At 44.8% G+C, this 14,789-nt stretch overlaps 1 protein-coding gene across 1 annotated transcript in view; it reads left to right on the forward strand.

Moving 5' to 3' along the window:
• Positions 1-14,789, forward strand: part of Rhoj (ras homolog family member J) — an 85,704-nt gene that overhangs the window by 68,816 nt on the left and 2,099 nt on the right. The window contains exons 3-4 of the mRNA XM_059279538.1: positions 7,133-7,297; positions 9,122-9,217. Coding sequence (XP_059135521.1) covers positions 7,133-7,297; positions 9,122-9,217 — 261 coding nt within the window. The remainder of the gene's footprint in view (positions 1-7,132; positions 7,298-9,121; positions 9,218-14,789) is intronic.

Consider the following 14,789-nt stretch of genomic DNA (forward strand, 5'->3'; position numbering starts at 1 on the left):
AAATATAAATATAAATATAAATAATATAAATATAAATATAAATAATATATATGGGATTTAATAGAATGACTTACAGACTGTGGTCCAGCTAGTCCAACAATGGTGTCTACCAACGGAAGGTCCAAGAATCCAGTAGTTGTTCAGTCCGTGAGGCTCGATGTCTCAGCTGGTCGTCAGTATACACCACGGTCCCAAAGAGTCAGGCTCTAATGCCAGTAGAGGAATGGACTTGCCAATGAGCATGAGAGCAAGCAGGTAAAGAGCCAGCTTCCTTCTCCCATGTCTTTATATGGACAGCCAGTAGAAGGTGTGGCCCAGATTAAAGGTGGATCTTCCCACCCCAAAAGATCTGCATTTAAGGTGGATCTTCCCACCTCAAAGAACCAGATTAGAAGTGAATCTTTGAGAACCTTCCCACTTCCAATGATTTAATTAAGGAAAATCCCTCATGGGTGTGCCCAACCTCTTAGGTTTTAGTTAATTCCAGATAGAGTCAAGTTGACAACCAAGAACAGCCAGCACAGAAGATGTGTCCCAAACATTCCAGTCCCACTCTAAGTAGGATAGTCTCCCCTTCAATGATACTAGCAAATGTTCCTGAAGTTTTGAGGCTGAAAAACACCTTCAACTAATTAAAACTGACCCATTGAGTCTATTACTAAATAAGGAAAGAGAAGTGATCTCAGGGCATATTGGCAATCCCAGAAACCACAAATGCACAAAGGAAATAAATCTTTGTCCTGAGCTAACTGTGGATTTGTGGATTGCAGAGGGGGGGTGGAGGGGGGAACAACTCAAGAAGCAAATGCATTCTGAAAGGTCAGGTGAGAGAAACTTGTTGTCCCCACCCAAGAAGCCAACCCTGAGCAAAACCGTTTAACCAGCTTCCCTCTGCCATTCGGTCTCCAATATGGCGGCTGCAAAGACAGGCTCAAGACTCTCCTCATCGCTTCACAACTCAGCCAAGCTTTTGCTGAAGATGGTTTTGTTTCGTTTCGTTTCGTTGGTTTTTTTGAGATAGAGTTTCTTTGGTAACCTTGGCTGTCCTAGACCTAACCGTGTAGATCAGGCTGGCCTCGAACTCACAGGTAAAGATGGTTTCTAATGAAGTCATATATATGTATGTGCTGCCATCACATGGAAGCTGGTTACCTCCCCAGACCCCAGAGACAAACTACAATTTGTGCTTTGAGTGGAGCCCTTTGAAGAAAATAAATCTTCAGAATTCAGTTGGATGGAATTTCACATACTAGAGCCAGGCAGTAGTGGCGCACGCCTTTAATGCCAGAACTAAGCAGAGGCAGGCAGATCTCTGAGTTTGAGGCCAGCCTGGTCTACAAAGTGAGTTCCAGGCCAGCCAGGGCTACACAGAGAAACCCTGTCTTGAATAAAAAAAAAATCATCAGAAAAAAAAAAATCAAACATTAGGTTAGTAAAGGATTTACCGCTCAGATCACTAGACAAGTAATAAGGCCAGTCCTACGGCCTGGTCTCTTCAGGTCAGGCGAACTCATCTGTGTGACACATACACCTTGTCAAATATCATTCACAGTTTCTCTGGAAGTGGCTCCTGTGCTCAGATTTCTGGCTCAGTTACAGGAAGAGACTCTAAGATGTATGCCATGCCCAGCTGGCTTGTTTGGTGTGTGCCATGAGAGATAAAAGAGCAAAGCATGATGCCACAGTGGTGAGGCATGAGCTGAGCCTGAGCCCTCATAGCCTGGGGAACAGCAGAGGGGGCAGGGCGTTTCCCAGACCAATGCTCAGAGCCAGGTGCCCTCTGAGTCTCCAGTGGATCAGCCGTGGTGGTGAGGCATCTTACCCTCTTCTCGGTGGCGACATGAGCAAAGCCAGCTCTCAGACCACACTCTGGGTGGGTGTATCTCAAAAAGAGCAAGTATTAGCAGAAATGGTGGTCAGCATCACTGCCAGAAGCAATGAGTGTCTCCCGGGGTCAGGAACCAGGAACCACCTTCTCTGCTATTTATCTAAGCAGACACCAGTTTCTCATCAGAGCGTGAGCCTGAGTTCCCCGTACATGAGCCCCTCAAGACTTGAGGCGGCCTGCACACCGTGTGAGTGTAGGATGGTATCTCTCACTGCCAAACCACAGCCCACAGCAGCTCACTGCCACCAATGACTGTAGGAGCAGGGAGACCACGCAGGCCCGGAGCTGCAGCCACGCATCTTCACCGGGACCTGACATCTGAAGCTCCTGTTCCCCTCAAGGGCTTCTTCTTCAGAAGCATGTGAGCAGGCAGGAGGTAAGAGCAGCTGGGGCTCATTAGTGGCAAGCCCAGGTCCACTTGGAAGCACATGGGACTTCCTCTTGGCTATTGGCTGAGCCAGCAAGGCCATCTGGAGCACGGGGTCTGGCACCAACACTCCGGGGAAAGTTTGCCTAAAACCTCAGAATAAATGGTTTCCTCTCAATAAGCAACTCGAACTTTCTCATCCCATGTATCTCCGCGTGGTTTCTAGGAGCGTGTTGTCTGGAGAATGCTGCCCACATGATGGGCTATTGGTAAAGGTAATTTCAGGACACATTCTTACCTTTCCCCCTCATCAGGAAAAATGGAGAGGAAAGACATTGAGTAAAGGGTGCAATCATAGTCCACAAACATTTGGATCTCATTAACACTTAGTTCAGAAAAGTGAGTTTCAGGGTCATCTCGGGTATCCAGTGAGGGCAGGGGCTGGGGTTCCAGGAACTGGAGCTGCCGTTGGCTTTAGGTGAGGGATGGACCCTTTCACTCCATCGTTCATGCGCTCACTGCATCCAAAGCATCATCCCAAGGAGTCATACCCATTGCAGCATTGGAGTCTCGCAGCCGTAGGAGCAATCGACACTCTACAGAGAAAGAAACCGGGGCAAAGAAAACTCACCCCAAAATACACCAAAGTAGCAGTGACAAGTGAGCCGGGGATTTGAATCCACTGAATTCGTCTCTACCCGTCATGCTCTTGGACAACATCCTAAGCTCCCATCCAGTCCTGCTTTCTGAGTCAAGCTTGACTCACAAGGAGACTATGAAAACCAAGGCTGGTGCTGACAGTCTGGGGATAAACGTCAGGAAGCTCACAAAGCAAAGAACGCACAGTTCTACCCCCAGCCTCTTGGGAGTCTGAGGCAAGCGGCCGAACTCAATGCTGTTCCCCTTCTACACGAAGAGCAGCCCCTGGGCACGTACCAGACATGCGCATTAATGGCTTCACGCCAGACCTAGCGCTGAGCACAGCTCCACTGTGCAATGAGTTCCCAGGGATCCAAAGGCAAGGAGAACAAATGACTTCATGGTTCCGCCACTGTCCCTTCGTGACACAGCTGCTCATGAACATATTTGGGGCCTGCATGATTGGCCAGTCTGTGATGAGCGTTCCCCAGAACTTTTGAAATAATCATCCACAGTGCCCATACTTGACAGCACCAGATCCACCTCTGTACTACTGAACCCTTGCTTGCCTTTGGGGAGCAATAGGTAACCATTACTCAAAAACCTATGCAGTTCCAAATCCCTACCTACCCTATCCTACTGTACTCCAAGGTCCTTTGCGTCCAGCTTAGCCCTCCAAAGCACTATCTATTGACTTTTATAGATTAACACATTGTCTCCCCAAGAAGCACACGAGCGCCTGTTGTCCAGAGTCATTTCAGCACTAGAAGGGACCTCAATGCCATAAGGACCATTTAGCCCCTTCTTCACAGCTGATCAACATCATCTTCACATGTGACCACAACCTACCGACCAAATGTGCTTCATCACAAAACACAGTCAAGTCATCAGCCGGTATGAATTCAAACATCGGACCTTCTCACATCACCAAGCCCGGAATTCTTTTTTATTAATTCTGGGCTTCCGCCATAGTTCCTAGCCACAGCCACCACCGAGGGTGGTAAGCTGCTCCTGCCAGCCAAGTATAAACCTTCTTTGGAAGATATTTTTCTCTGTAGTCCTGCTGAAATCTATTGGATGTCCCAGTCTGAGGGCTGTATGGCTGGTGGCAGGGAGAAGAATGGTCACCCAATCCCCAGAACACTTGAGCTGCATCAGAAGAGTGGCAGGCTGACAAGAGCCACATGGGGCTCGGCTCCCCAGGAGTTTAAGCTTTGGACACCTGGGAGTGTGCAGTCTGAAGGAGCTCTCCATAGACGCCTGTACTGCTGGCCTGAGGACCATCCTTGGGAAATTACTATACTAACTTCCGGACTTTACAGTGGAATTTTCCAGTACAAGCAGATAAATACTCTACCTTCCCAGAATAACCAAAAGAGGCAGAGAAACTTCTGTCTCCGTTCACATACAGGGCATTGTTTTGTGTATTTTCATTCTCTTTCCCCAACTTGATTCCCAATGCTTAATCGCCTCATACAGTTCAAGCAGCATCCTTAAACAGTGCCACACGTCCAGTGAGTAATCAGTCCTTTTAAGTGGAATTACGCAAAGTTCCTACCGCAAAGAAACCTGGAATACGAAGAAGCACTGTGAAGCCCAGAAGCTCAAGCCTCCAGAAATCCATGGGATGGAGGGCGGAGCTACTTCGCCAGAAGAGCAAATGAACACACCTCTCACCTCCCCGATCTTCCCATCATCTAAGCAGCACTTTTATTCAATGGCTAGCAAATCAAGGATTAAATAAACACCATCCTTTCAGACCGTCAGTTATGGGCTCCTCCCTTGCCTGGTTCAGACGCTAATCCCATTGTTTTGGTTTGGTTGTTGCCGGCAGGCAGAACAGAAGAGTTAAGATTTTAAATGTACAGTGTCTGCTGCCATCTTGTGGCCATTTCGAGCCAATGCCCGCTTTCAAACAATGCACCCTTGCAGTAACTCATTAACCTATACATACATACTCCTAGATAACCAAATCAAAAAAAAAATTTAATTCTTAATCTGTCATCTAAAATAACAAGATATGGCAAAAGCAGTTCAAATCAAAAGATAGGATTGGAGGCACACAAAATGCCTCCTTTTGATACTGAATAATTTCGACGCACTGGTCCTTGACCTCCTCTTCTGTGAAATGTGAATGCTGATGGCACCATCTTTCTAGTGCTTCCGGGAGAACTCCAAGAGATAATTCATGTACTTCTTACAGTGGTGCCTTGTCCTTGGTAAGGCTCCCAAGACTCGTGCTCTGGGGGCGAAGATGATGGTGCTACATACAAATCAGCTTGCTCCACTCCAGGCCCACAGCTGACCAAGCAGTACAGGACTCTTCCATACCCAGCCCAATGTTCCAGAGATTCTGATTTGCTCAGAAGAGGGAGGAGCTGGAGCAGTTGCTCACTTGGAGGTTACTGTAAACCCCCACTCTTAAAATTATTTTATTTCATTATTTTATGTGTATAAGTGTTTACCTACATGTGTGTCTGTGCACCATTTATGTGCCTGTGCCCATGGAGACCAGAAGAGGGTACTGTATCCCCTAGAACTGGACTTGCAGGCTGTTGTGAGCTGTCGTGTGGGTTCTGGGTATTGAACCCAGGTCCTCCGGAAGAGCCTAAACACTGAGCCATCATCCCAGCCCCTAAGCTCCACTTTTTTTTTTTTTTACAATGAATCACCCTTCTTCATAAAATTATTTGCTGTGGGTAGAGCATAGGTAGAGGATGAGAAAACCAGATCAACCTGGTCCCTGATCTATTTATGACAATCTGAGTGGAAGGACCAAGTGGCAGAGGACACAGAATGTTGTGAAGAGTGACAGATGGTGACCCGAGGTCTCCTCACTTTTAGATCTTAACATGTGCCAGGATTTTTTAAAAGCTCCCCATGTGACCTTAACGAAAGTCACTGTAGTAAATGCCCACAGAACAGCTTCAGGCTCATCAACAGGACTGATCTTGTGAGGACTTCCTTGTAATCACAGCTGCTCTGGAGAGATGGGAACGGCCAAGCTATGCTCAAACGACAGTGCTCCACAACATCTGCATATGTGCATAGACTATATGCATGTACGTAATACCGCTATATTGACATGTGACTGTGATATACATATACATATATATATATGATAGTATATGGCTGCATATATATGCAGGAAGTGTTTGAGCACACATTACTATTGGCCAAGCATTACTAAATTCTGTTAAAATATACAATTACTTTTTATTGAGTGACCTAAAACTCCTTGGCAACTAAACAACTGGCTTTTTTTTTTTTTTAACTTGACCACACCGTGGCACTGGGGTAAACTTACAAACAAATCCCAAACGTATTTCTTCAACAGATGTATCTCATTTGGCAATGATGCTTTGCATTGTATTTTAGCTTACTCTGTTAAATTTGAAAACAAGCTTTAATTGTTTAAGGGAAGATGAGTGGGTCAGTGACCTAGTCGCTTAAATGCATGTTCCAGGAGATGCAATTCCAATGTCCCAGGAGAATGGCACTCATCCTTGTTAATTGTATTGTTTAAATGGGTGAGTTTCTGAAGACGCAGAAGCAGAGTGGACTGGTACCCAGGGCAAGAAGGGGCAGGAGGAGGGGAGAGATCAGTTAAAGCACCAGGGTACCATTAGGGAAGATGAATAATTCTAGAAGCTACCGTTCACAGCACAAGAACTACAGCCAGCGGTAGTGAGTGGTGTGCTAGAAATGTGCTGGAGAAGTAGATTTTAAGTGCTTTCTTTGTTTAAAAAAAAAAAACAGTAACTTTGTGAGGAGATGGATTGCTAACTCCCTTAACTGTAGTAAAACAAAACATAATGGCTATACCATAAACTAATACACAGTTTGAAGGAGAAATAAGTGGGTAGATATTATGATATGTACCTTGTACCTCAATAAAGCTGTTTACTTTTTTTTTTTGGTTTTGGTTTTTTCGAGACAGGGTTTCTCTGTGTAGCTTTGTGCCTTTCCTGGAACTCGCTTTGGAGACCAGGCTGGCCTCGAACTCACAGAGATCCGCCTGCCTCTGCCTCCCGAGTGCTGGGATTAAAGGCGTGCGCCACCACCTCCCGGGTGCTGTTTACATTTTTTAAATTGATCTGAAATGGGAAATATGTGACCTCGGTGCACAATGAAGGGCGTGGCTCACCAGCTGCTGCAGTGGACCCTTCGCTGCGTGGGTCCCAAGAACCGCACAGACTCCGCGCTCAGCCTGTACCAATTCTCTGTTCTTCCCACAGGAGGATTACAACCAGCTGCGGCCACTCTCCTACCCCAACACCGACGTGTTTCTCATCTGCTTCTCTGTCGTAAACCCTGCCTCTTATCACAACGTCCAGGAGGAGTGGGTCCCGGAACTGAAGGACTGCATGCCTCACGTGCCTTACGTCCTCATCGGGACCCAGGTTAAAATGAGGGTGATGGAGGGGTGGGATGGGCTGTGCAAAAGGTGAACCCTGTATTCTACCAAACGCCCTGACACAATCTCAGAGCTATTGCATCTTTAAATGGAAGTCCTGAAGGTGCATGATTATTTAGTTGAAAATATTATATAGCTATTTAATATGAAGCAGAAAGTTTTGATCTGGTATTTAAAATTAACCTCAGTTTGTTTTTTAAATAACAAAATAATTTTTTAACAGACACTCTTCTCCAGCCCTGGATGAAGTAATGAAGCAAGGGCTTCAATTGTACATACTGATATTTTTGAAACTGGACATCACAACTGTTTTAACACAGCAAACTAGGTGTGCAGTTCAAAATGACCCTACACTCAGATACAGCATGTCTCCTTGATAGCCCTGCAGGAGAAGGAAGATGAACTCTCTGCTCTGCATTTTCCTTAACTCCTTTGGCCACCCAGATCTTGGGAAAGTTAAAACACACATATGAAGAGCAACATATATGAATTGTCAAGGCCTTGGAAGGATTTGGAAGATGATAAAATTCCACGGCCTGAATTTCCATCAGGACACCTCTTGTTGGTTGAGGACAGTCTGAACTATTTGTAGTGTGAATGGTGTTAGCTTTTTGTGGGTTTCAGATCAGCATTCGTGTCCCGAGGTCAGGACTAGATCATGGCTGCAAGGCTTTGTATTTGCTTCCCATGCCGCTACTTCTGATTTCTCATTTTGAATCCTATTTGACAAAGAGAAAATTTTGAAAGCCATAAATGAAAAAGCGCTTTCTAAAAACAACATGGGCAGTTGGGGGGTATAATGTTTTCTCTTAAATACAGACAAAGTAGAAGTCATTCATCCACACTGCTGAGTGCAATTCACATTTCTGCTCTGAAAGATAACTGTTTGTTTAGATGAAGTCTTTCACCTTCAATTGCAAATATTGGTGTTTGTCCATGGTGAGAAGCCTTGATCCTGCTGCCGACACACGTAACTAGACATTCAAACCCCTCGGGGTGACTTGGGTCTGTCTGGAACAGACAGGCACTGAGTCAAATGATTGAGGAAAATAGAAAAACATAAGGAAACACAAAACTATGATTTTGCATAAACATCGTCCTAATCGATGAAGTCCTAGCACGACCTTGCTGACTTCCTTTAAAAAGCAAACCCTGTGTGCCCACATACGCGGTGACATTTGAAAGCAACCACAATGCTTAGTGAATTGTTCTGTCTCTTACCTGCTGCCTTCAAAGCAGTTCCCACTTGAGAGAGATTCTGCTCTTTGACTGTGCAAGCCTTTTGGTCTCTCCTCTCGGGGACTCCCCTGCAAGGGCTCTCGGTCCATTCGTTATCTGTTGAAAAGGTCTCACAAGCAGCAAATCTTCATCCCTTTGAAGGTCACGATTTGATTCAAAAAAGAAAAAAAAAATGGATCCAAAGCCACAAAAAAAAAAAATTGTATAATGAGTGATATAAGTCACCAAGTTGCAATCAAATAGTTAACCCACCCAGACCATCTGGTTAGCCTCTGTGCACTCTCTGTGTAGTCCAGAAAGAAAGAAAAAATTCAAAATCCCAGATAGCACAAGATCTTTGGAGGATGTTCTCAGCACCCAGGAAGAGAAAATATAAGAATACCCTGATACATTCATGTACAAAAAAAAAAAATCACTTCACACTCTCAGATACAGACACAGCATGGGGGTGTATATTGGTTTCTCTGAGAACATTCAGCAACATCAAAGATGTTAGGGGGGGTTACTATCTAATGTCTGCACTTAAAATAACCCATAAGGCCTGAAAGTAGTGAATGTATCTTTGTCCCAGATTGATCTCCGGGATGACCCCAAAACCTTGGCACGTCTCCTGTACATGAAGGAGAAGCCCCTCACCTACGAGCATGGCGTGAAGCTGGCAAAAGCGGTATGTCATATTTGAATTGAGGGTTCGGGGACGGGTGAGCTGCGCGGGATTTTGCCTTAAAACTGTGGTGTGTTTAGAATCGTTCCTGTTTCGTTCCTTCCTCTGGTCCCAAAGAGCTAGAAGGGGCCGTTCTGGTGAGTGTTCCTGTCAGCAGGCACCTCTGCTTCTCATTAAGAAACTTCGTCAGTTTCAACAGCTAAGCACTTAGCATGCTGTTTCGGCCATGTCTAGAACACAGACCTGCCACATTTAGCAGGAATTAAGGGGACTCATTAGACGCACATCTGTAAACCTTGTTTATCATCAGTATAATTCATCTAAATGACCTCATATGAGGCATTTTGTGATTTTTTTCCAGGGAAAAACTTGGATTAAAATCCGACAGTATTATCTTTGTCCAATACCTCTCTTCCAATAATGAATAGCCACTTAGTCTGGACAGTGTTACAAATAGCATATGGAAAAAATGACACACAGCTAAGAGGAATGGGGGTGGGCAGAATCTAAGTGTCTGCATGACAGATGAAGTCAGCTAGCTCAGAGCTGGAATTACCTCCACTGACCATCCTTCACTGCTGAGAAGAAGTTAGCCATAAACAGTGATCTTGCAGGAGTGCTTCAAAATGTATTTGCCAGACACCCAAATCTTTGCCTTTCTGCCACCACCACGACGTGTGCAAAGCAGCCACTAAAAGGGACATGTGTGCATGGGAATTCTTTCTGCAGAAGGAGACATAGGGTCTACATTTCCCTAATTTGAATCCTCCTCCTCCTCCTGGATTTAGTTACCAATCCATCAGTCCAAGCAGGAGACTTTAAAATTTTAATGTTTTACTTTCTAAGTAACTAACCCTGCAAACGCATGCTCCCAGGCAGTCAGTCACCTTCTCAAGGCCAGTCAAAGATAGCATTAACTACAAATTACTCCTTAGCAAAAGGAAAAAAGCGTTTCTCTTATTAAAACTCAGTTAGAGGTACCAAAGGTAATATGACACCCTCCTTGGAAGTGGATTAACTCTGATGTCTTACAGGCACAATACATAAAGACACCACACACACACTTGGACTCTGTCTACTTCCACCACAGTCCCGTCAATGTAACAAGTACAAGCCACTGAGGAGATATTGGGATGCTAAGCCTCTTATGCGGGGGAGGGGGGCAGGAATAACCTTAGGGAGACATTTGAATCCAGCTGTGTGCATCACCACTGGACACCTGACCATCATGCCTATAGTCTCTTCTCCAGTCGTGGGGGGGGGCGGTCTGTCTGTCTGTCCTCTGGGAAAATGAGTGGGTCTGGGGTTCTACTCCCATACTCAGCCTCAGATGCTGTCATTAACACGCATGTTAATGTATGTAACTGTAGGTGGCTCGTCCCACTGTTTCTACAGTAGCTTGCTCTCTCCGTTCATTGTCTCTGGGACTGTCCTCGTCTTCATCCTGGTTTTTAGCCTCACTCCTCATGTGGGAAGTTGGTTTGGGGTTTTGGGTTTTCCCTCTCCAAAGCCTCCCATTTCATTTGAGATTTACTTTAAGAACCGTGGCTGAGTTCAAGGCTTGGTTGCCCTTTTGCCGACCTCTCCTAGCACCTGCTCTCAGAGTCACAACCATGTTGAGCCTAGGAAATCCAATCTAAAAGAAAGCCAAGTGAGATTTTAGCTGGCTTCATGGCAATTCATGTAATTACAGAAATGTTTTGTTTCTCCCGTCTTGGATTCCTCTGTCAAGTACTTTGTTATAATAGCTAGCATTTACACAGTGTTGATCATGGGCGTGTCCCGGGCTTCCTCTTAGTTAATCCTCAAAGCACCTCCTGTGGTGTGTGTATTATTGTCAACACTTTTCTAGAAGAAACTAAGGCTATATGAGACAGCCAGTGCTCCAGCCACAGCGCTCTTTTGCTCCCTTCTAGGGTCTGCAAACAAACTCTTCAGTTTGGGGCTCCTTTTTCATAGACTGCTAGGGACAGCGGAGCAAAGTAATTCAGCCCCTGGCTTGGGAGTTGGGCAAACCCTCATCTCTGCCACTTCCAGCCAGTTTTCTGGTCTGTAAATGAACTGGCAAGAGACTTGCCTTCTTGGGTTCCTGGTTGCTACAGTGAGTTGACGGACCATAAGTTGACTCAACAAACTGTCCCTGTTGGCCACCCTGCCCCTTAGACTCAGCAAACTGTCCCCATTGGGCACCTGAGCCCTTAGACTTATCTGCAGCTGGGAAGACATTTGCCTCTGTTCCACTACTAGTTCTTGTTTTTGTTTTTAGAAGGTTCTCATTGTAGCCCAGGCTGGTCCTGAACTCAGTATATACATGAGGATGACCTTGATCCTCTACCTTTCTGTCTTGGCTGGTGTCACATCTGATTTTATGCAGAGCTGGAAATGAAAATCCAGGCTTTGTACATCCTGGGCAAGAATGCTGCCAGCTAGGCTCCATCCCTCACCCTTCTAGTTATTTCTATGCTTGGTCAGCATGTTCCACTCAAGTCCAAGGAAGGAGAAAGAAGAAGTATCAGCTTGCCATTTCACTTGATGAGTCATGTTACAAGTTGGTTGTTTTTCATTTCTTCTCATCGCTCTTGTGTGTCCTGTGCCTTTGTGATACATTTCCCAGCACGGGAAACAATGGATCTTAAGTATTGTAAAAAGGTATCAGAAAAGTGTTTTGTCCACAGCCTCAAGCTCACCTTTGTTTTGTTTCCTTGAAATGTGTCCGTTTAGTAAAGCTTGCTTCAGATCGCTTACATGTTATCAAAACCAGGAGTCCCTGAGCTTCTGCAGATGGATCCTAAATACTTGCCTGAGTGGGTCCTTTTGCTCCAAGAACCAGGACAGGGTGCTAATGTGAATAAGAAGAGCTGTGTTTCCTTGACACAATTTTCCATTTCAATCTTCGGCGACCCTAAAGAATTTTTAAGCATTCTTTCTAACATGTCTGTGCCCTTTCCCTGAACCAAGACAAATGCTTCTCTCTGACCTTCTGAGCACGTAGAACATGGCAACAGATAATCATCTCACAACTGGGCTCTGTTTCTCACACGTACATCCCAGGTCACACCCCAAATCCGTTGGCTACTTTTCCTGGAACTATCAGCACACCAGAATGTTACGTTAACCTCCTCACACAACAATGCCTTTATGGACCATCTCCTTGTCTCCCCCCCACCCCCACCCCCATGTCAGAACTGGGAGAGACAAGTCTGGACTCCTCCTCTATCATCCAGAGGCACAGGCCGACATGTTAATAATACACTCGTACACTGTCCCCTGGCAGCGCTGTGAGGAGGAAGACAGCAAACCCCACCCATCTCTCAGGGTCCCAGAAGGAATCAACAGTCAGCCAAAGCCCTGGAATTTTCAGAATCAGTCTTTGGCTTTAGTGGGAAGGTCGTCCGATTACAATAGCCTCCAGTCCTTTCTAGGGTTTTGTTGTGTTGTTGTTGTTGTTGTTGTTGTTGTTGTTCCCTCTGTATAACCAACAAGAGTCATCACCTCACCAGCAAGCAGCCATTCAGTTAACCATTGACTCCCTGTGCTTTTTACATTTGTGCCTGTCAAGCATGGATACAACCCCCAAAGGCAACACATGACATTTCACATAATTGTGAGAAAAAGATTTTCTCTACCCCCTTTTCCCTCTGTCTCATATCCTGTTTTTAATAAATTTTTTAAGTGGTTTCCAAATCTAAAGGCCAAACCATTGCCAAAACAAAATCCATAAAGTAGGCTTTCAACACGCACTGATGGTCTCAATTCCCTGCCTTTGGCATTTCCCACTGGCTTATAAAACAGCCAGTCTTGTCAGAAAAGAACACATACAAAAAAAAAAAGTACATACTGTCTGTAGGAAGAGTTTTGAAATAAGTTTCCGGACCTAACCAAAGCAATTTTATTTCATCCTGAGTCTTCATATCTGTGACGTTTCAAACAATCCCATTTCAGTGATTGTCAGCTTGGCCAACTTGTTGCTGGGCTGGGTAATAGGGGTCATAGAAGTTCATAGAGTAAAAAAAAACAGCACACCTCGAGGGCTGAAAAGATGGCTTATCATGTAAGAGCACTTGCTATACAAACATATGAGCTATACGTGAGTTTAAATCCCTAGCACCCACAGAGAAGCCAGGCTTGGCCACTTGGGCCAGTAACCCTAGCACTGGGGCAGGGACAGGCAGATCCCAGGAGGTCACCGGCCAGCCAGATCCAGGGAGAATAAGAGACCCTGTCTCCAGGGAATAGGACAGAGAGTGATAGAGCAAGACACCTAATATCCTCCTCAGGCCTACACTCACAGAGAGAGGTACGGATACACACATACACACACAGACATACAGACACACACACACACAGACACACACACACACACACACTTCAAGAGACAGAGATTTTAAACGTAGTTCTCTCTCTCTTTCTGGTGGAATGTTCATTTTGCCTTGCTTGGACTGCATCCATTCTTGTCTAAGATAAACCACAGGATTTTCTTCACTCCACATTATGCAAACTTCCTGATGACCAATGAATAGCGAATGCCCCCAACATCTGTATCCCGAATGACCCACAGAACATTTCTTTCAATTGTGTATACTAACTAAAACTCTAAATCTCCAACTCTCTGGAAAAATAGGAAAGCAAACAAGCCATGACCCAGAGTGAGCTTGCAAAAGCTGGGAAGGTCACCCATTTCATACTAGTAGGGACACAAGTCACAGTCCCCTTCTGGTCCCCCAGAAGCCCTATGTACCATCTCTATGGGTTCCCAGCTATAAAAAAAAAATGGCGTTTTTGCTGCCACGTTTCCCCAGTTCATCTGCCATAGTTTCCAGCTTCAGTATCCAGCAAACCTCTTCTGCATTTGCCCTGCTTTTTTCAAAGTCAGCTTCATAATGGAAAACCACCAAAAAAAAAAATAATAAGGTGTTTCTCCAGATGTTCTTAATATTCAGAGGCCCTCTGCACATAGTTGGCTCATGTGAGCTTATGAGATGTGAACACCCAGGCCTCTCCCTTCACCGAAGCCGACAGCCTGGCCAATGATTTTCTTAATGAGAATCAACAGTTTCTGGTCTAGGTTTCTATGTTTCTCATGAGGATTTTATGATTCTCAAATACCCCATATGAAATAACTTATTTTTACTCTTCAAGGGGCTGGAGGGTTGGCTCAGCAGTTAACAGCACTGGCTGATCTTCCAGAGGAGCTGGGTTCAATTCCCAGCACCCTCAACTGTCTAACTATAGTTCCAGAGGAACTGACGCCATCTTCTGGCCTGCATTGGTACTACATGTGTGCAGATATACCATGCAAGCAAAATGCCCATACACATATTATTATTATTATTATTATTATTATTATTATTAGTTTTTAATAATTAATGAGTAATTGTCATAATAATTCAAAATAAAACACTAACCCAGTACAAAGTACATATCACTTAAACATAAAAACTGTACAGTAAAGAAAGATGTCTCATCAATGAATGTCTTCTATGATTTTTATGTCTTCGTGTTTTAGTGTTTTAATTTAAAACATGCTTTTCAAAGTATATTGATATTGAATAATAATAGCAAACAGGTATTATGT

The sequence above is a fragment of the Peromyscus eremicus genome, chromosome 14 (assembly GCF_949786415.1).
Source record: "Peromyscus eremicus chromosome 14, PerEre_H2_v1, whole genome shotgun sequence".
Lineage (NCBI taxonomy): Eukaryota > Metazoa > Chordata > Mammalia > Rodentia > Cricetidae > Peromyscus > Peromyscus eremicus.